Here is a 21,211-nt window from a genome sequence, read left to right as displayed (position 1 = left end):
CTTGTTGGTCTGGATGTTGCTCATTTACTGGTGTGTTTGGGGTTGTTGCCTTGTTGAAACACCCATTTAAAGGACATTCTGCATAAGGCAACACCATAGTATAACAAAAATTCCCATATTGTGATGCTTGCGCCACGCAGTGTACTGTTACTTGAATTCATTCTTTAGGGGTCGTCTGACAAACTGTCTGTGGCCCGACTCCCAAAAAGAACAATCTCGATTTCATCAGTCCACAAAATGTTGCGCAATTTCTCTTTGGAAAATTGTAACCACCTCACTAATTGAACGCCACATTGCTATTATTTGGAACACGCTATTATTATTATAAACACTGCAATTATTCTGAACCAGCCTCAATTAATAATTCAATAACACAGAATCAGCAGCATGCATTATGTCATGTTGGTTTTCTATTACTCTACTACACCTACTAGTAAACTATTTGCCATGTAGAAAAATAATTTCTACCAAAAACAGTGATTGATCCGGTTAGTGATGTTGGACTGCTATTATTCTGAATACAATTAGCTTTAGAGATTTCAGGCTTATCCAGCTTAGGTCTCAGTACAGTGTAGTAAATGATTCCCAAACTCATTTTCTTTCACTGTGTATTTGTAGTTTTGCATATATTTTAAATATTATATATATATCCAATATTGGTCCCAGGAAAATTACCGAGAGCAACCACCTCTTACACCAGCTTAAAGCTGGCCATAGACGCAACGATCTGATCGTACGAATCGTGGATTCGTACGATTTTCGGACAGTGTGTGGAGAGTCCCGACATTTTTCGTCCGGCGGAGATCGTCGTTTGGTCGGAATGGTAAGACTTTGATCTGAATGGTTAGTGGAGGGTCGGGAGATGGGAAAGTCCGATCGTACGTTGATTCGTACGATCGGATCTTTGCGTCTATGGCCAACTTAAAACAAAATCTCACAAGACGGTGTGGGTCGGTATCTTATCACTTTCAGAAGGTAGTTGTGACACAGTGCTGTTTCCCTGGCCTACCTGCTTGTAATATACAAGCCGACAACTCATTTAGAGTAAAGGTATACAGCCATGTAACGTGCATGAACTCTTGCATCCTCTTTGGAGGTCAGAAAATGGTTGTGGAAGTTGTGCATAGGTCAACTAAGTGCAATAACATGGCCTTCACTAGGAGTACCAACATGGCCAGGAGTTCAGGAGATCCCAGATAACCATTTCCAACTATTTACACTGAAGGGGAGGCTATAACCTAATTTTGTCACATTGGAATGACTTTGAAACTGTGTAATATCAACCCTAATTGGAATTCTTGAAGTATAAAAGAAAAAATGCTTTCCACTGAAAAATCCTTGCTGTTTGTTCTAAGCCTTTTGCACACTGCTAATGTCAGACTTTTTTCTCAATTTGTAGTCTCCCCATGTTTCCTCCTATTGTGCTTGGTGGGGAAATAATGATACTTTTGATTTTCAGTTCCCTTTGATCAAAACAGAAGGCATAAAGGGTCAACTAGAAAAGTCCAGGCATCCCAACATACAATATGTAACAAATGGAGACACTGGAAATGTTCAGTCAGTGACCCTCAAGATGCTACTAAATTCCATAACCCCCCTTTGGTTTTTAGACAGGTAGAGGAGTTGCAGTTCAACAGCTGGAGCAGAAAACGTGGGTTTCCCTAACATGTATGCATACAGCATGAGGAAAACATATTGTGCAATGGAATAATATATCACTGGCGTGTTTACCAGGGTGATTCTCTAAGCCCAGACATAAACCAAGTCCTGTTTGTAGCAATATATCCTGTAGGAATGTAAAAGCCAGAAAACTGCACTACGACTGCTAGAATAACTACAGAATATTTGCACAACCAAAAATAACAGTATGCAAAGCAGTGTGTATTGTAGCGAGTATGTGGTAGAATTCTCGAAATGCTTCCTATGGAACGCATTGCTTCTCACTGGCACGCAAGTTTGTCTTGTTAGGTGTTAAACTACATTCATTTCACAGGGCCTTAACTACCATTGTCCTCTCCTAAACATCTGTTCCGTCTTCTAAATTCCAGGGTACGTCCGTTAATCTCAGCATCTGGGGGAAAGATACTGAAACCTCTGTGGCAAACTCATTTTTTAGAGATCGCTTCAGTTAGTTCAGTATATAATCATCGCTACACAGGTATACGAGAACAAAATACTTGATTTAAACACTTCATTAGCAATTCAATTACCTGTGTACTGACTGATCTTGTCCCATCTGTTGCCTCCACTGTCAAGTTGTAATTAGATTTCTGTTCTGCATCAAGAGGTCTAGCAACAATGATGGTTCCTGTGCCCTTGTCCACATCAAACCTGCTGTCATAGTTTCCACCTGGTAAAATACAGAAATAAGCCAGGCGTCTGCAAAAGGCTCTTCAGATTGTTCAGCAAAAAAACAAATAACATAATGGCCATAAAGATGCGCAAATAAAACTTGCCATGCCAAGCTGCACACTTGCTGGGTTTATATGTATTAAGCACAGACCGTGATTGATAGATCTTCAAGTAGGCTTATCCTGGCTCTACCTAATCCCTATTTCTTTCTGAAATGTGCACCTATTTAGTAAGTGCAACTAACCATGGATCACAGAGAGAAGAAATGTAGATTGCTCAAAGTGAACATTTATCCCTCATTTATTCTTCTAATCCCAACCAACCAGGTTAAACCAGGTACATGTCTGTGTTTTAATTTATGGATTGAATCACAAATGACTATAAGTCAATAATAATACAAGAGTGGGTTTCTGTTATGGATATAAATTTGTGATAGGTGTCAGAGTGGATTATACCCACAATAAGAAGGTAAAAATATAGAAAAATCAAAGAAGGGATAATGCACCTCCCTATTTATGAAATATACCATAACCATATGGGCAATGGAAAACATAATGACTTTGTGTTTTGGAAATCCTTTGTCAACAACGACTGACTCATGACTAATTTATTCCTTATAATGTGTCAGATTTTCTGGGGTAAGGGATATGGATAAAGATACATCGGGTGCAGTTGTTTAGGAAGACTAGTACTGTGGGTAGTTGGAAGAAAATCACTGAGATTCTTTCTGCAGAATACTTTGAAGGAAGGCTGAATCATCAGAGAAATAATGGAAGACATGAAACATAATCTACATTTAACTGTATAAAAAAAATACCAAAAAAAGTACACAATGGGGTAGGATTGACTAAAAGAAAAACCAGATGCGACGGAGACAGTTTTGGCAGATACCTGCTGCTATACAACTTGCATCACAAGCCATCTGAAAGATGTAAAAGACTTCACTGGGTATGGTCTCTCCTGGCAGCAGCAGGCAGCACAAGTAGAGAAAGAGTAAAGAAAAGTCACACGGAAACAACAAGGAATTGTTAGTTACACGACAGATTATAAGCACAACAAATATCAAAGATTTAGTATGTCAGCAGAGAGACAGTGTGAAAAGATATAAGGAAAAAATCAGATAATGAAGGGACAAATAATTTCACACATTGGTGTAACATGCAATAACATTCTCCCCAACCCTTTTCTCCATCCAAAAGTTGCCTGTGCTTTGATATACAAACTCAGGTAATAGCAGTATATAGAGTCTCTTTATGGAGAGATACAACAATGGCACATCCTCATTGCCCAAGATGGTACCTAGTAGAAGTGGGGATAATGGCCCGGCTGTGGAAGAAGGCAACCAGTATAAATAGGGAAAGATGGTGCCTATATTAGCAGTTGATATATTAGTCTCTGGGAAGGGACTGTGGCTGTGGGATAGCAGGTATAGTAGGGAGAGATGGTGCCTATAGTAACAGTGGGATAATAGTCTCTGGGAAGGGACTGTGGCTGTGGGATAGCAGGTATAGTAGGGAGAGATGGTGACTATAGTAACAGTGGGGATAATAGTCTCTGGGGAGGGACTGTGGCTGTGAGATAGCAGGTATAGTAGGGAGAGATGGTGTCTATAGTAACAGTGGAATAATAGTCTCTGGGAAGGGACTCTGGGATAGCAGGTATAGTAGGGAGAGATGGTGCCTATAGTAACAGTGGGATATTAATCTCTGGGAAGGGACAATGGCTGTGGGATAGCAGGTATAGTAGGGAGAGATGGTGTCTATAGTAAGAGTGGGATAATAGTCTCTGGGGAGGGACTGTGACTGTTGGATAGCAGGTATAGTAGGGAGAGATGGTGTTTATAGTTATTGCTCATATTTCCAATGGGGAAAAGTATAGCACTGCAACAGTAAAATATTAAGTAATGTTATTATTGCCCTACCTTTGGAGGAGTTGTAGGTGGCAAAGAAAGATGTGTTTAATGAACAGTTGCAGGGCCTTTAGTTGGACAGTAGGTTATTATAAAAACAATCAGACCCCAAAAACGCCTAAAAGACCAGCTTGGCCATCTAACAGCCTTGTAGAACAAAATCCCTTGCATATATGCTGACAGACACTGCGGAGTACTTTAAGATTACATGGATGCTTTCTGTGTCTGGGCTTTACTATTCCTTTTAAAAGTCATTTACCAGATTGAGAACATTATCTTTCCTAGACAGGACTCAGAAACGGGGCTTTAAGGAAGATTTGCCTTTTATTACTTTCCATCAATTCAGATACAATTTTTTATATACACGCACAGCAACAATCACAAAGCCGTTTGTCTAACCTTTTGGCATGTGAATTAGCAAGGGAATTTGTTTTGGAAAAGGCAATAAAAAGAGAAACATTGCAACCTTGAATGAGAGCTCTATTGCCGCACACAGGCCCTGAGGCTGAGCTTTCATTCCGTTACAGGGCTGCCTTAAAGGGGTTGTTCACCTTTCAAAAACTTTTTTGAGTTCATTTGTTTTCAGATTATTCACCAGAAATAACAACTTTTTTCAACTGCCTTCCATTTTATACTGTTTTTCCGAAATGTTAGTGTAAAATTGAAGGTTACTGTCTCTGGCGTTTCAGTCTGGCAGCTCAGTGATCCAGATACAGATTCTGAACTGTTACATTTAACTGTAACAATTCTTATAATTTGCTACATATAGGGGCAGATTTATCAAGGGTCGAATTTCGAGATTATGGGAGTTTCTAAAAACTCCCATCAACTCGAAATCCAAAAAAATAAATAAATAAAAAACGCCCTATCGTAATTTATTAAAAAAAGTCACATTTTTTAAAAATAAGTGAATAGGATCGAGCTGCAAATTCAAATTGAATTCGAGTTTTTTCACTTTTTTTTCAAAAGTTCACCAAACGACTCCCCCATAGCCTAAGAAACCAATTCGGCAGGTTTCAAATGGCAAATAGTTGAATTCTTAAAGGGACAGTACATGATGGATTTCAAAATTAAATTTCTTTTTAAATTTAAAATTGAATTTGGACTATTCCCTAGTCAAATTACAATAAAATAAACTCGAAATTCAAATTTAAAAATTCAAATTTTCAATTCGACCATTCCCTAGTCAAATTACACTAAAACAAACTCGAAAATTCGCATTTAAAAATTCGAATTTTCAATTCGACCCTTGATAAATCTCCCTCTTAATTGATATATTTTTCAGCAGTATCTGTGGAATATTGGACACTATTGTATTCATTTTGCATTTTGCCTAGAAGATGTATTAGAGCTCACTCTATTATAATCAACAGAAATCCTGTCTCTCTAAATGCAGGATTTGTGCAAAAGGCAGTTATTTTGTTCGATTTTGTTTGTACTGGAATCAGTTATTTGAGTGAGTTTTAATACATCTGCTAGGAAAAGAGCCCCCCTATAAGATATATTGGATCATTCATCTGAAACCCAACTGCTGTATGAAGACAGAATGAAGAGAAACAGAAACAGTGTGAATGTCGAACTCACCACAATAAAACTCAATCGCTCTTTATTCATTTCTATGGAATTTTTAAAACCATAATTATTAAACGGTGAACTCCGTCGATAAATACAGTTCTAAAAATCCCATAGGAATGAATATAAACTGGGTGAATTTTTCTGTGGTGAGTTCTAATCTCACATTTTGATAAATCTGCCCTTTATTGTACCAATTTAGAACAGTTTACAGGGTCGGCGACCCCCCCCACAGAGCTGCTTCAGAAGGTGATAAATGAACCTTTAAGATTCATTATTAGAAAAATGGTTGCAAAAAGAAAATAGAAAATCATTGAAAAAAGTCTTTATTTCTGGTGAACAATCTGAAACCAACTAAACCGAAAAAAGTGTTGGAAGGTGAACAAGCCCTTTCAGCTGCAATGGCATCAAATTGCCAAAAGTTGCCTTTCACTCTTCTTTATTAGACATTCACTTACTGAAAACATATTCCAATCCAAGAAACAGCAGGGAGCATGAAAGGCTGGGGGAGACATATGCTTGTGCTGACCATTTAAAAGACAGGGTTAGCGCTACTGCACAGTAAGGGGCATATTTATCAAGGGTCGAATTTCGAATTGAAAAAACTTAGAAATTCGAATTCAAAAGGACCAACCGAAATTTGTCCAAAGGTTTTTGTTTTTTTTTGTCGGATAGGTCCGTTTTCGATCGAATAGGTCCCTATTCGGCCGAATTCGAATCATACGAATCGAAGGAATAGCGCATTCGATCAAATTTGATTCCAAGTCCACCAATTAACTCCAAATAGGTTCTAGGAGGTCCCCTCATAGGTTAAAACAGCAATTTGGCAGGTTTTAGATGGCGAATTGTCGACGTTGAATTTTTAAAGAGACAGTACATGATAAATTTCGATATTCGAATTTTCACCTCGGCCTTTGATAAATCTCACCCCAAATGTTGGAGTATTGTCTGGAAAACTAGCAGTATGGCAGTTCACATCCACCAAGGCCATATATATAGCTAAACAAAGTTCTCCATGGAGCCTATATTTGTACTGGGATTGGAGGAACTTGTATAGAAACACAAAGTATTAAAGGAACGGTAACACCAAAAAATTAAAGTGTTTCAAAATATTTCAGATATAATGTACTATTGCCGTGCACTGGTAAAAGAGATGTGTTTGTTTTAAAAACATAACTATAGTTTATATAAACAAGCTACTGTGTGGCCATGAGGCGAACAATTCAATCGAAAAAAGGAGAAAAGGTGCAGGTTACACTGCAGACAACAGATAAGCTGTAGAGAATCCCATTTTCTTTCACAGAATTTATCTGTTATCTGTACCTTTTCTCCTGTTTTAATTTTGAATGTTCTGTTCCTTTAACATTAGTCACTGCTTCATTATTTCCCTTTTAAATATATTTTCCCACGAGCAAGCTTTTTTTTTTTAAGTCGGAATGGAATGTGCTATATAAATTGTTAAAAAAGTGAAAATTCCTCCAGAGAAGTATAACCAAATCCACTGCGAAGAAACAGTCCCCCAAATAATAATATTTATGAGAATCATCATACAGAAGGTCTTGTAATGAGAGAATATCCATGCTTTAGTCCATGTGTATCCCACAAAGCAGTGGTGATTAGAGCATTTTATCAGTTGTTATGCACTTCAAAACATTTCCAGCACAAACTTGTATTCGGCAAAGTGTCTGGGCATGCATTCAGGCTCAAACATTTCCTGCGCTTCAGGGCAATGTCTTTAAATTTGACTAACATTATTACACAGGCACCAAGCAGGCACATTATTTAGGGTGGGGACCAGTCTTACCCCCCAGCTGTTCTGAATTAAAACTAACTGCCGGGTAGAAATGCCATTTAAAGGGCCCCTCTATCATCTTATTTCATTTTCCCTTTGGAGATATTAAATACAGAATGGAAACATTCTCAACTGAATGCATAATTATTATGCTATTGCTTTATTTTCTCTAAAAAGTCGAGAAAGGTGTTGAGTATTAATCTATAGGACAGGTTTTGGGTGCTGAAAGGAATACTGTCATGGGAAAAAAAGTTTTTTTAAAAACAGTTAATAGTGCTGCTCCAGCAGAATTCTGCATTGAAATCCATTTTTCAAAAAGTCGAGAAAGGTGTTGAGTATTAATCTATAGGACAGGTTTTGGGTGCTGAAAGGAATACTGTCATGGGGAAAAAAGTTTTTTTAAAAACAGTTAATAGTGCTGCTCCAGCAGAATTCTGCATTGAAATCCATTTTTCAAAAGAGCAAACAGATTTTGTTAAATTAAATTTTGAAATCTGACATGGTGCTAGACATATTGTCAGTTTCCCAGCTGCCACCAGTCATGTGACTTGTGCTCTGTTAAACTTCAGTCACTCTTTACTGCCTTACTGCAAGTTGGAGTGATATCACCCCCTCCCTTTCCCCCACCAGCAGCCAAACAAAAGAACAATGGGAAGGTAACCAGATAACAGCTCCCTAACACAAGATAACCTTGTCTGGTAGATCTAAGAACAGCACTCAATAGTAAAATCCATGTCCCACTGAGACTGATTCAGTTACATTAAGTAGGAGAAATAACAGCCTGCCAGAAAGTGCAGGCACAAGTCACATGACTGGGGCAGCTGGGAAACTGACAATATGTCTATCCCCATGTCAGATTTCAAAATTTAATATAAAAAAATCTTTTAGCTCTTTTGAGAAATGGATTTCAGTGCAGAATTCAGCTGGAGCAGCACTATTAACTGATTCATTTTGGGGAAAAAATAATGTTTTCCCATGACAGTATCCCTTTAAAGAGCTCAAAAAACCCCATCTGACATTGCCCAAAGCCTGATGTCTCATGTGGTACAAATCCACTATCTCTGCTCAAGCCACTATTACATTGCTGAACCGGAATAATAATTCCACTCCTAGGAACTACTGCGCACACTTACCGGTGATGTCAAACCACAGCGGTGAGCTCAAGGGTTCCGTTGTTATTACGCCAATCATATGAGCAACAGGATCGCTTTCCATCACACTGAAGGAGAATGTTGGCTCTTCAAAAACAATGGGCTCTGTTGACGGTGCGGGTTTAGCAATCCATTCTATGTGCAACCGAGTGCTTGAGGATTTTTGAGGCCTCCCATTATCAACAGCTTTAATCTATTAACAGGTGAAACAGAATATAACCAATAAACACATACTGTAGCTATGAACAGATTATTACGATAAATGGAGAAGGAACGGGAAATTACCCTGATGGGCCTGCTTCTCCATCACGACTTTCAAATGATTTAGGGAAACGCAAGATTGGCTAATAAATAAAGAAAATTAGTGCCATCACATGACTCTAGCCATAAGGATACCAATATGCACATGATGCCTTTTTCAAGCAGTCATGGAACCAAATCAGTGAAGGCAGAGAAATTAATTAATGTAGGAACCCAGAACTCCATGGCAATTCTCTGCTGTTGGGAGGTATAGCACAATAACAGCTGGAGGGTTGGAGGCTTCACTGGCCAATGACTTCTAATATGAAACTTAAGGGAGGTAAGTTGTAAAACAGCAGCAGCAGGATTATTATATATAGAATAACCTTTTTACTGGGGCTCATTTATAAACTTTGCGCAGGGCAGATTGATTCGCGCAGTAAATATATTGGTTACATTTATAAAGCTGAATAAGATGGTGCAAACAGAATTGCGATTTTTTTCACACTGCGAATGTTTATAAAAGCTTTTTAAATATGGCAAAAATCACAAATTGTGAATATTATGTGCACACTTTGCGTTTGAATTACGCCACAACTGGTGACGTAGACAATATTCGCAAAACAGTTTTGCAAATTGCTTATTTAAGTTACTGTCAATGCTATTTTCGCGCACAGTGGGCACTCACGCAAACACCCGTCTCGTTTGCGCGCCATTTGCGAAAATTTTCTCTCAATGCAAATTCGCAAAAAACGGAAACACAGGTGCAGCAGTGCAATATTTTAGCGTTCATGGGCAATACAAACATTTGCGAATAAACATGCGCTGCTGAAACTTTATAAATGACCCCCAGTGACTTTCAATATCCTTATATTTTACAATAGGGGGTACACTATTCCCTATATAAAGTTTAAAGGTCCCTCCCTTTTACATTGTACTTCTAAAACACACTTAGAGAAGTCGCCTTACCGTAAGAATATCGTATTCCCCAGCAGCAGAGGACTTCTTGGATGACACAACCCCAGTTTTAGGCTCAATGAAGAACTTTCCGATCTCATCCCCTTCCTCAATGCTGTACGAGATTTCAGCGTTTGCTCCATCGTCCTTATCTACAGCAATGACCCTGTAAATTGGATCCCTTTTGGCATTCCTTTCTCTTTCTGGCTTTTCTCGCTCAGGAAGTCTGATCTTGTAAAATTTCTGCAGAAACTGGGGCTTATTGTCATTTTCATCCAACACCTTCACTATAACTCGAGCGACGGACGATTTGGCAGGATGACCGTTGTCTGTGATGATCACCTGCCCAAAGCAAAAACAATTTGTGGAACCAGAAGTACAAAGGCATATACTTCACTAGCTGTCTGGGAGATAAGCTCGTTTCCGAGGCTAGCTTTAATAAATGTTGGGTTGGTACTGTGCACAGCTGGAACTATTCCTTCAGGAAAGATGGGAATTTATTTCTCTTGCATGCAAATGTAAATTTAGTCAGTTACTGGAAAACACACATCTGTACAAGGCAAATGAGTGCTCAAAGAAAAGCATGAACAGTTGCAATATCCATGAGAAACAAATGCTGCCTATTGACTGCATTTCATTTTCAGTAAACAGCATTTGTTTCAGAATACCAAAATCTATATGAAAGGTGACTCTTACACCCTTCGGGAGGTTTTTGAATAATAGCTTTTTGGAAACCTGTTATCCAGAAAGTTCCCAAAGCAGAAATGTCAAGTCCTGTTTGACAAACAATTCTTGTTTGCTTTTTTTTATTTTGATTTATAATAATAAGACAGAAAATTGTACTTAATGATAACTACAGAAAAAATACACTAGTGGGTTCAGTTACAAATAGGTATGCAACAAATACAGGATTCAGTTTGGGATTTGGCCTTTTTCAGCAGGAATCGGCCGAATCCTTCTGCCCGACCAAACCAAATCTAGGGAGTAAAAAATGGTTTCCCACCCCTAATTTGCATATGCAAATTAGGATTTGGTTTGGTATTTGGCCAAATCTTTCCTGAAGGATTCAGGGGTTCGGCCGAATGCAAAATTGTCGATTCGGTGCATTCCTAGTTACAATTCAGTGTAACCTAGAAGATATTTTGGAAATCATTGGAACTCAAGGCATGTATGAAGCTCTTGCTAATGCAGAAACAAAAGAGGATGATCTGCTTGTTTAAACCTTCAGACCATCAGTGCTATTTAAGTCATATCCACTGATGTCAAAATCAGAATCAACCACTCAAAATCAGGCCGCAATAAGACCACCTCAGCGAAATTCTAAGTAAGCCCAAGGCAAGGTTGACCTCACAGTCCAAGAAATATGACCTGGATAAGCACAGACACTCTGAAGAACACCCTTCCTAAGCAGGCCATAGTGCCTCCCAATCTAACAATGTTTAGATACTGATTTCAACTCAAAAGCAAATTCAGTAAGTATTGATCTGACGTGATAACCAACAGATGGCCCACATATTAAGGTGGCCATAGACGTAACAATTACTATCTTTCTTGTAGGAAAATTTTTTTGTACGATATTATCTGTGCTTCTATGGCCACCTTTAGACTAAAGGAACAGACTAAGAACTGGTAACACAAGTGCAAAAAGAAATTCAGATCAGATTAAGGAAAAATGACTTCCATTATTAAAATCTATTACAGGAGACAACTTCTTGAAAGTGTCAGTTCCATGCTGGGAAACAAAATGCATTAAATGCTGCTTCATTAAAATGTGATAATATGGCGATTCCCTCATGATTAGTCATATTCTTCCCACTGTGACATGTCATAGTAAATAAATATGAAGCAGCAAGCATGTAAATGACCAAACTAAGAAAACAAGGGAAAAACAGCACCAATCAAAACTCAGATTTCTCTTATTGCTGGTAGCTTTTACATGGATAAAACCTTAGTGCAGTCAAGGATCAGATTTCCTTGTAAATATGGCAAAAACCCACCGACCCATCTGGTCAGCGTTTCAGTGTGAAATGATTTAGCCAGATGCATACTACGCTTGCCTTAGGCTTTCTGGGTTTCTTCAAAAACAATTTTCAAGCAAGCTCTTCAACTGACAAATATGTAATCATTAAAAGCATTAAAGCTTCCATTACACTGTATAATAGCCTTTTATTGTGCATTTGCTGTACCAAATAAACAGAGCTGCAAAGACCAGATGGGGGTTAAAAAACAGCATTTTTATGTAACAAAAAAAAAACGTTACCTGCCTATTTGTAAGTCCACAGGTATATTTAGCAAGGAGTGTAAAATATTGTTATGCCCCCAGAGTGGATTAGGTATTCTCTATAGTTCCTCCTTTAGTCATAAATACACATTGGGGCAGATTCACTAACCGGCAAATTTTCGCTAGAGTCCGTTTCACACCCATCGCAACACTTTGCCAGGAGCAAATGCACTCAGACTACGCCAATTCATTAATATATAGAGTTTCTTCCTGGGTGCTGAACGATGGCGACTTTTTGCTAGCGTTACTTCGGCAGTACCAGCATTTCAAATTGAAAATGTGCAAGCATTCATTTCTGCCTAGTGAAAATTTGCTAGCGATCTTGCGATCAGGTCAATTTGCATACGGCGAGTAATTTAAAGTTGTGTGGAGGTCTTTATTATAAATGTTGGTGCAAATGGTTTAAGTTACCAGTTTATATTGCACATGTCTAGGGACCCTTAATAAAGGCAAGAGAGTTAATATAATGCCCTACACATAAGCCCACTGTAAAATGAATGTTCCATATGTTAGGAAATGTCCAGTTCCCCAAAAAAAAGTTCGTTAGGACTTCTGCATGCAATCACGCTGAAAAATGCCAGCGTTTTTTGAACTTTTTGATGCATTTTCAGCTCACAGGATATGAAGTGACAGAAGATTGAGGAAGATCTAGCTGCTTTGTAGCACTTCATCTGGTTTGAGGTGGTAAAGGCAACTCTGGCGAAAGAGGTAACGTTCAGTAAAATCCGCATTTTAGTGAATTTGTGGGGTATCGTCCGTTCGACAGTGCGAAAAGTTGCCTGGTGATAGAGTGCGAATGAACGCTAGCGACAGTCTGTTTTGCTAGCGAATTGGCGCCTTCTGCCCCATTGTTGGTCAACGGGTAGCCATGTCAAACTGGTGTTTTGGTCTCTCCTTTGTAGCCCACTGTGTGTTTTAAAGGAATACTGAAATTTCCCCGCTTTCCGTTGGAACACTTGGGGGCCCATTCACTAAGTTCGAGTGAAGGAATAGAAGGAAAAATACTCGAATTTCGAGTAGTTTTTTGTGCTCCTCGACTATCGAATTGGCGTAAATTCGCCTGAGTAGAATGATTCGAATAGATCGAGCGCAAAAACGCTGCGACTATTCGCCCATTCGATAGTCGAAGTACTGTCTCTTTTAAAAATACTTCGACTGCCTACTTCGCCACCTAAAACCTACCGAATTGCTTTAAAAGCCTATGGGAAAGTCCCATAGGCTTGTTTTCTATGTTTTTGATCGAATAAAAAGGCATTCGATCGATCATTCGATTGACTATTCGCCCATTCGACTATTCGCCGGCACGTAAATTCGCCCGAATTGCCTATTCGATTCTATTCCCCAGTCGAATTTCGAGGGATTTAACCCCTCGAAATTTGACCCTTGATCTGCCCCGTAATGTCAGAATTGCTGGAACAGTCTACTTAGGGTTATCTGTCCTTCAATTAAACTTTCCTTTATTATTTATCTGTGCTGGAATCTGACATAGCGTTCTCCATTGCTGCTGAAGCTGTGATATAAGCTGTGGTTTAAGGTCCTGTTTACATTAAAAGCCTCTTTTCTGTTATTGCCCATTGTCAGAGCAACAAACCAATGTTTAAGTCTGATACAGGTGGGTAATCAGGAGATGGAGTTGGATCAAGGGTTTCATTTTAGAAAATATAAACAGCATTAGAAATGTTTTTTAACGATACATATTACTTTTAATAAATTATGTGATACCAGCTAGTGATGGACGAGTCTGTCCCATTTTGCCAAGAGTTAGCAAAATGGCAAACATTTGCGAATCACACGGATAACAATGGGCTTTTTTTTTTGGTACCGACATTTTCCAAGCCATGCAACTTTCTCAGCGCACAATACATTGGAATTTGTGGGGGGTTTTTGCAGAGAAATCTGACAAAACGCTTTGGCCATCACTAATGCCAAAAACATTTTAAATGCAGCCTCAGTCTGATAGTGAATAAGAAGAGAAGAAATACTGTGCAGGCGAAGCAAAATGTATTAGAAATATCTAGTTCTATGCTATGCACTTAGTACACACATTTATGATTATTCTCATACATTTCTCTGTGTATATTCACTTTACCCAGTTTATACAAAAAATAAAAAAAAGATGCTTCTACTGACCTCGAGTATATGTTCCACTTGATTCTCTCTGTCCAGCTTTCTGGATGTAGTGGTTATTAAACCTGAAAAAAAAAAAAAAAGTTCTATTATATTTTTTGGCAGTAACATAAATGTGACAAAATGACTCTCCCCCTTCTAGTACAATACAAAAGGTAATGGGAATGGGCAATTGTAGAGTGAGTCCCCCCCAGTCTGGTTAAGGTGAGATATGCTCTGATAACGTAATAAACTTTGTGATAAACACCAATTTGCTAGATATTCTTGTAACAATGCAACTAGGAAATGTCCCAAATTTCAGTCTTTTTTTATAAAAATACGGGAGCCCTGCAAAGTCTGGGCACCACAACTACTGAAGCCAATCCTTTTCAGTCTTGCAGCCTTCCAGCTCAAAACCATAAAATCTCGATGAACATTAAATAAAACGGCATGAGATCTGTATGCACTGATCCAGAGACTGAATTTTAGCAACAGTTGTCAGGTTTATGTGGGGCCAGAATAATACTTTAAGGGATACAGATTGAAGGCTAACCTAGCACACATATATTGCACATGTCCATAAATTCCTCCCAGCTCCTACACCCATACAGTGTACAACTAATACAGCAACCTATGGGGTTTTGTCTTCATACAGGCTTGAGTATTAATTCCATTAATAAGCCAATGTTCGTAGTGGATTATTTACAAATATACATATATACATGGTTCTTTCCACGGAACATTCTATTCACATGTGTTATACTGATCAGTTAGAAGCTAAACCAAAGAGAATGCAGTTCCTACTCATAAACAGATTATATTTCCTTTTAAAGCATGTTACAGCCTCTTTTAATAGCCAAGTATTACAAGGAAACAAGTGTTTCACATGCCATTTCTTGTATACACAGATGACCTTAGACATTAGGGCACTAAGTCAGAGAAATTCCCCTTTTGAAGACTGTCAGTTAACCATAACCAAGCTGCCCTGGGAGGAAGAGGCCACATTTTATCCCACTTACAAGGTGACTTAATAGCCAGTTCTTTGAACATGGAGAAGGCATTTCCAGTCATATAATGTGCCGCTGTCTTGAGGCGCCCTTAAAGAAGAAAAATTGCAGAATACTTCCTATATCTTATTACTTTTCTTTTAATGCTCAATGTATGTTTAAGCTATATGGATCTATGAGTGTTTTTCACATAAACATATGGTGTTCCTGTTCTAGTTTGCATTAACATGAACAATGCTCTGAATGGCGTACGTAAACTCTCATACATGGACACCCAGAAGAAAAAAAGAGGTGATTAAACAGCAGTCCCCACTCCCTGCCTACGTATAAGGGCTATTCCACACGGGGAGATAGCGACGCGTTTGCGGTCGCGGCGACAAAGCGCCGCGACAGTCGCCGCGACCGGCGCAGGCGACAGTTTTGTATGGGCGCCTATGTAAAAACGCCTGTGCTAACCACACGAGGCGATGCGCTTTTCAACAGTCGCCTGAAAATGCCTCGCCAGGCTTTTTCAGGCGACTGTTGAAAAGCGCATCGCCTCGTGTGGTTAGCACAGGCGTTTTTACATAGGCGCCCATACAAAACTGTCGCCTGCGCCGCAAACGCGTCGCTATCTCCCCGTGTGGAATAGCCCTTAATGACATCTGTGCTCTGATTTTACCAATGCTAAAGTGTTGCTACGGTTTGCAGGAAGAAATAGCACATTTTACCCCTGAATCAAAGTGTATGCAAATGATTAGAATAAGAAGGCTTTCGAACACAACGTTCATTTGCAGGGGAGCCCTTGCCGAAAATGAGGCAGCCTGCTGCGTTCTAAAGGCAGGTAAAGCTAAAATTCCTAACAATGCTTTAAAGCTAAATGTTCACTCTAGAAAGCCGAGACCGGAGTCTTTTAGCTGGCGGCTTAGATGAATAACCCACAGGGACTTAATCAAGCCAAAGAAACAAAGTTGGCAGGAGACAAAATCAGGAGGAACAAGTGAAATGTCTGATAATAAGTGTTGAGCAGAGACACAGAGATCTTTTAATTTCTCTGCCTGCCCACGCTGTCGACTGCTTCTGAACAAAAAGGCCCCAGTGACATCTCAGGTAAACAGTTGGATACATTAGTCCTTGAAAGTGGGACATCATTGCCGGCTCTGCACTGCCAAGTCAAGTATTGCCGCTCAAGTGCATTTACACATTGTATAATCAGCCGCAAAAACACAAATGTAATATTACACTGTACTTAGTCAGTGCTTTCCAGAGTGGGAGACCATTAGCCTTTCTGTATCAGGGAGCTAACAGTTATTGCACTATACAAAAAAATGGGGAAATACTAAAACCTAATTTCTGGTCATAGAAATGCTGTGTAATTGGCCAGTCCAGGATATTTTAAAGATCTCAAAACTCCCTGGGACGGGAATGAAAATATAGTGACCATTATATACATGGAAACGTCTCTGTAAGATGCTTTCTAGATCTCAGGTTTACAGATATGGAGGAACTACTTAAAGGGGAAACCAAAAATTTGATAAAGAGGCCCACATAACACAGAAACCCCTAATATACCAATCGCAGTTAGCTATTTCTTCAAAACGTATGAATAAATGCAATTTTCTATGATGAAATCCAGCTGTTTAACAGTTCTTCTCTTTCTGCATCATTTGAAATCCTGGTAGGGACGGAGGGACTAAAACACTGATGTTACAAATTGTAACAATGTCTCCACAATTTACAGACAGCATGCAGGAACTACATAACCCACAATGCATTGCACTGTGATCAGGCACGTTTCAGGGGCTGCTGCCGCCTGAGGCAGCAGCCCCAATGCCGCCCCTCCTCCTGCTCCGCTCTTCTAACTACCAGCGTCGGAGCGGGTGGAGGAGGGGCCGCATCGCTAGTGCAGTGAGTGCTATTGCGCTCGCTGCGCTAGAAGAGCCAAATTTCCGTTTTAAAAAACGGAAATTCGGCTCTTAAAGTTACCAGAGGTGGCTTTTTGCCGCCCCTGGTAACTGGCCGCTCCGTGCCGCCTGAGGCAAGATTCTCACCTTGCCTCATGGCCGGAGCGGCCCTGACTGGGATGGTCCGTTCCTTATTGAAATCACAGGTGCAGGGAATTGTGGGGGTTGGAGGATGCAAGTTAAGGACAGATGCTGCTGATACAACGTAACAGTAGTCAGCCAGCTCAGCAAAGTAATCAGACAGATCAGCAGGAGAGGAGGGAGCTAGGCTTAGGGAACTGTTCCAAACTAAAATTAAAAATCATGAAAAGTCTGCATATTTTTTAACCGATATATATTGCAAAGTTGCTTGAAATTATGTTTACTTTTCAAAAAGCTTAAGTCATGTTTGTGTGGAGTTCCCCTTTAACCATGAATGATTTCAAGCATTTGTATAAATTGCTACATGAAAGTACTTTCAGTTTCACTATTCTGCTCTGACCAGTGAAAGAAATAACGAAAACTATAGATAAAAACAGTTTTTAAAAAACAATAGAACGTTATTCACATGTATTTATTCAATACATGTAGAAATGTGCCCTCTTTACACTACGTTTTCATATGTAGAAATAAATAATAATAAATAAATGGGAAATAATAATTAAGCTATTCCATTCTTGTTCTTCTATTACAGTGAGGCCTGTTATAATCAAACGTCATGACAACTTTATCATAAATTAGCAATATTGAACCTTATAACCACTAGGCAGGTGGATGTCACACTGACAGAGGAGACCTAGAGATGTAACAGCAGATATATAAATACATGTTAATAATAATAAAATAATAATGTAACAGCAGATGGGCCAATCAAAATTTCAGATCACTTATTTGCCCACTATGGAAAATCCAAGGTCTTATGTAAATTCCTGGATCCAGTGTAAACACAATTTTTCTATTTTCTAACTTGAGAACAACCATTAGCAGGTGAAATAAAAAAAAATAAGCTATGGCTGTTCTTCGGCACAATTCCCAACAAATGTAGACCTCATAGCAAGCAGTTTAATTCTTAAGGACCATTCATCATTCTGTCTGTGCCACTAATAGGGCCAAAAATGACCCTTGCAGCTTTCAGCAGCTGATTTATGATGGTCCTGTCAGTTTTTACCATTGCCTTGACTACTGTTTAATGTAAGGCAGAAGTCTAGTGAGAGGTATTTATCACCAGGGAGTGACTCACATCTCAATCATGAGAAGTGAGGGAATTTACAGATACCTGTTGGAAACCACAAGCATATTAACCCTATTCCACCCAGGATATATCAAACAAGCATCTTAAGGAGGCTTGGCTAAATACTGGGAGTTCGAAAACCCCATTTACACTCGTGATCAACAAACCACGTACCTGAATTGTGAAAATGAATAAGTAGCTGGTTAAATTTAATTTGGCCAAAATATCTATTCTGCTGCCTACAAACAAAACTAGCAAATAATTATTTCATTTACTGCATGACACTGGTTTATTGACCCATGGGCTATGGAAACAAATGGTTAAAACTCTTTAACTCATTCTGGAGAATGCTAGAATATATGTTCGTAGTAAGACAAATGTTAACATTTGGCTTATGGATGTCAAGGAATTTTAATTGGGAGATAGCTGTTGTTGCCTCTGGGAAGTAGTTTGCTTAAGACTAATAGGACTAACTACAGACTTAAGATGGGTACTTGCCTTTACTTCTGCCTAATACAGTACTTAGTAGCCATTATATCTGCTAAATTACAACAACAGCTAAGGAGAAAGGATGGGGAAGGAAGGGATAGCAAGAACCAATGGCTCAGGGGACATTAGATGTCAACTAAAGAAGACCTTGGTTTGATTTATAGAGATCACTCTAGCTACAGCCCTGGATAAGCCTCTTCACCTTGTCATGGCCTCAAACATATAATGCACGATGGGCAGGAGCCCACAGTGTACGTTCTGAAAATCTGAAATCAACTTAAATATTAAGTGTTGAACTACCTAAGGCCAGGACCAATTTTAGCTCTAACCAACTTGCCCTACCGAAAGTTTCCTTGTGCTACCACAATGATTAACAGTATGTCATACTTCCCAATACTTAAACCTGAATTAGACTACAGCATTTAGATAAAGGTCCTAAGCCTACACCTCTGTACAGATATGGGACCTGTTATCCATTATGTTCAGGACCTGGGGTTTTTCCGGATAATGTATCTTTCTGTACTTTGGATCTTCATATCTCTTGTCTACTGGAAAATCATGTAAACATGAAATAAACCCAATAGGCTGGTTTTGTTTCTAATAAGGATTAATTATATCTTAGTTTGGATCAAGTACAAGCTACTGTTTTATTAATACTGAGAAAAAGGAAATACATTTTTTTCCCGTAAGTCACAGCTTTCTGGATAATGAGTTCTGTCCCATAGTGGTATTACATAACAGATGTCAATACACAGAGTTTACTTTTTTCGCTCAGGGTAGAGTCCTGCAGCGGGTCGGTTACCCGCAGGTTACCCGAAAGAAACCTGTGGTACCCTGCGGGTTGCAGGTAGAAGTTTCTGGCGTGGCTGTTTGAATCAGGCTGCTGACAGGTTTAAAGCAACTAAAAGCAAACAAATCATCTGAAAAGGATAAGTATTTCTTAACTGCTTTTTTATATTAAGGTTTATATTTAACTACTGTGGTTTAATTTTTTTTAAAAGGTTTTTTTTTTTTTTTTTTTTTTTCTGTCTTGGGTGCTAAACAGCAAAGTTTGGTGTGCTAGTGTGCTTACAGCAAGTTTGTCACAACCTGCTTTACTTTGCAGTTTTCCCTCCGTTTGAGGGGGTGGGGTTTGATTAGTTGCACCTGAACAGACTGTATAAATAGAACCCCTGGGACTCCAGTGAGTCTGTTTGAATCAGGCTGCTGACAGGTTTAAAGCAACTAAAAGCAAACAAATCATCTGAAAAGGATAAGTATTTCTTAACTGCTTTTTTATATTAAGGTTTATATTTAACTACTGTGGTTTAATTTTTTTTAAAAGGTTTTTTTTTTTTTTTTTTTTTTTCTGTCTTGGGTGCTAAACAGCAAAGTTTGGTGTGCTAGTGTGCTTACAGCAAGTTTGTCACAACCTGCTTTACTTTGCAGTTCCCTCCGTTTGAGGGGGTGGGGTTTGATTAGTTGCACCTGAACAGACTGTATAAATAGAACCCCTGGGACTCCAGTGGAGCTTGCTCTAGTGTTAGCTTCTCTTAAGTGTTTGCTCGTTAAGTGGGGGATCTGTAAGTGGAGTTACAAACACCGGAGTTGAAAACTAAAGGAGGTTCAAACTACTGTAGGTCAAAAGTTTTTTCTAAACCCTCATTTTTTTTCTATATATTTATTTATATTTTTTCCTGTTTTGATCTGTAACTGGGATAATGAGTGCTAGCAAGATTGAAGGTCTGACTCAGTGCACAGTCTGTCATATGTATGCAGATTTGGAACAAGAGATCCAAAATGCTTACCTCTGTGGTGGATGTGAGCAAATTGCCACTTTGGAGGCTCAAGTTAGAGCACTAGAGCAACAAATTGCAACACTGCGGTCGATTGACAATCTTGAAAGGAGTCTTTTGCTCACTGAGCAGGACCTAGCGGGGTCAGATAGTTTGGGGGGAACAGAACAGCAGCAGGATGTTGAGGCAGCTAGCTGGGTGACAGTTAGAAAATCTAAGGTGGGCAAAAGGAAAATGGAGGCTGATCCGGAGATTATACATCGCAACAAATTTGCCAGATTGTGTGAAGATGATGGGAGTATGAACTCTGGATTGGCAATTCTAGATGGGGCTGATCTCTCTAACAGCCGGGAGACCAGTTTCTCTAGTAGTGGTGGGGGGGAGAGTAGAGTCAGGCCTAAGCAGATTGTGGTTGTAGGGGACTCAA

The 21,211-nt window shown here is 39.1% G+C and overlaps 1 protein-coding gene across 5 annotated transcripts in view; it reads right to left on the bottom strand.

Annotated features, from left to right (window-relative positions):
* The window catches only part of LOC108706612 (protocadherin Fat 1), a 173,242-nt gene that overhangs the window by 52,739 nt on the left and 99,292 nt on the right, over nucleotides 1-21,211 (bottom strand). For all 5 annotated transcript variants that reach the window (XR_005964876.1, XM_041579499.1, XM_041579501.1 and 2 more), the window contains exons 4-7: nucleotides 14,385-14,446; nucleotides 9,986-10,315; nucleotides 8,759-8,969; nucleotides 2,211-2,350 (exon numbers count right to left, since the gene is read on the bottom strand). Coding sequence is in view for 4 of the 5 variants with exons in the window: in XM_041579499.1 (XP_041435433.1) it covers nucleotides 2,211-2,350; nucleotides 8,759-8,969; nucleotides 9,986-10,315; nucleotides 14,385-14,446 (743 nt within the window). In the remaining variant the exon portion in view is untranslated. The remainder of the gene's footprint in view (nucleotides 1-2,210; nucleotides 2,351-8,758; nucleotides 8,970-9,985; nucleotides 10,316-14,384; nucleotides 14,447-21,211) is intronic.

Source organism: Xenopus laevis, chromosome 1S (assembly GCF_017654675.1).
Source record: "Xenopus laevis strain J_2021 chromosome 1S, Xenopus_laevis_v10.1, whole genome shotgun sequence".
Taxonomy (NCBI): Eukaryota; Metazoa; Chordata; class Amphibia; order Anura; family Pipidae; genus Xenopus; species Xenopus laevis.
The sequence above is the reverse complement of the archived record's forward strand: the minus strand, read 5'-3'. Positions and strand labels throughout refer to the sequence as shown.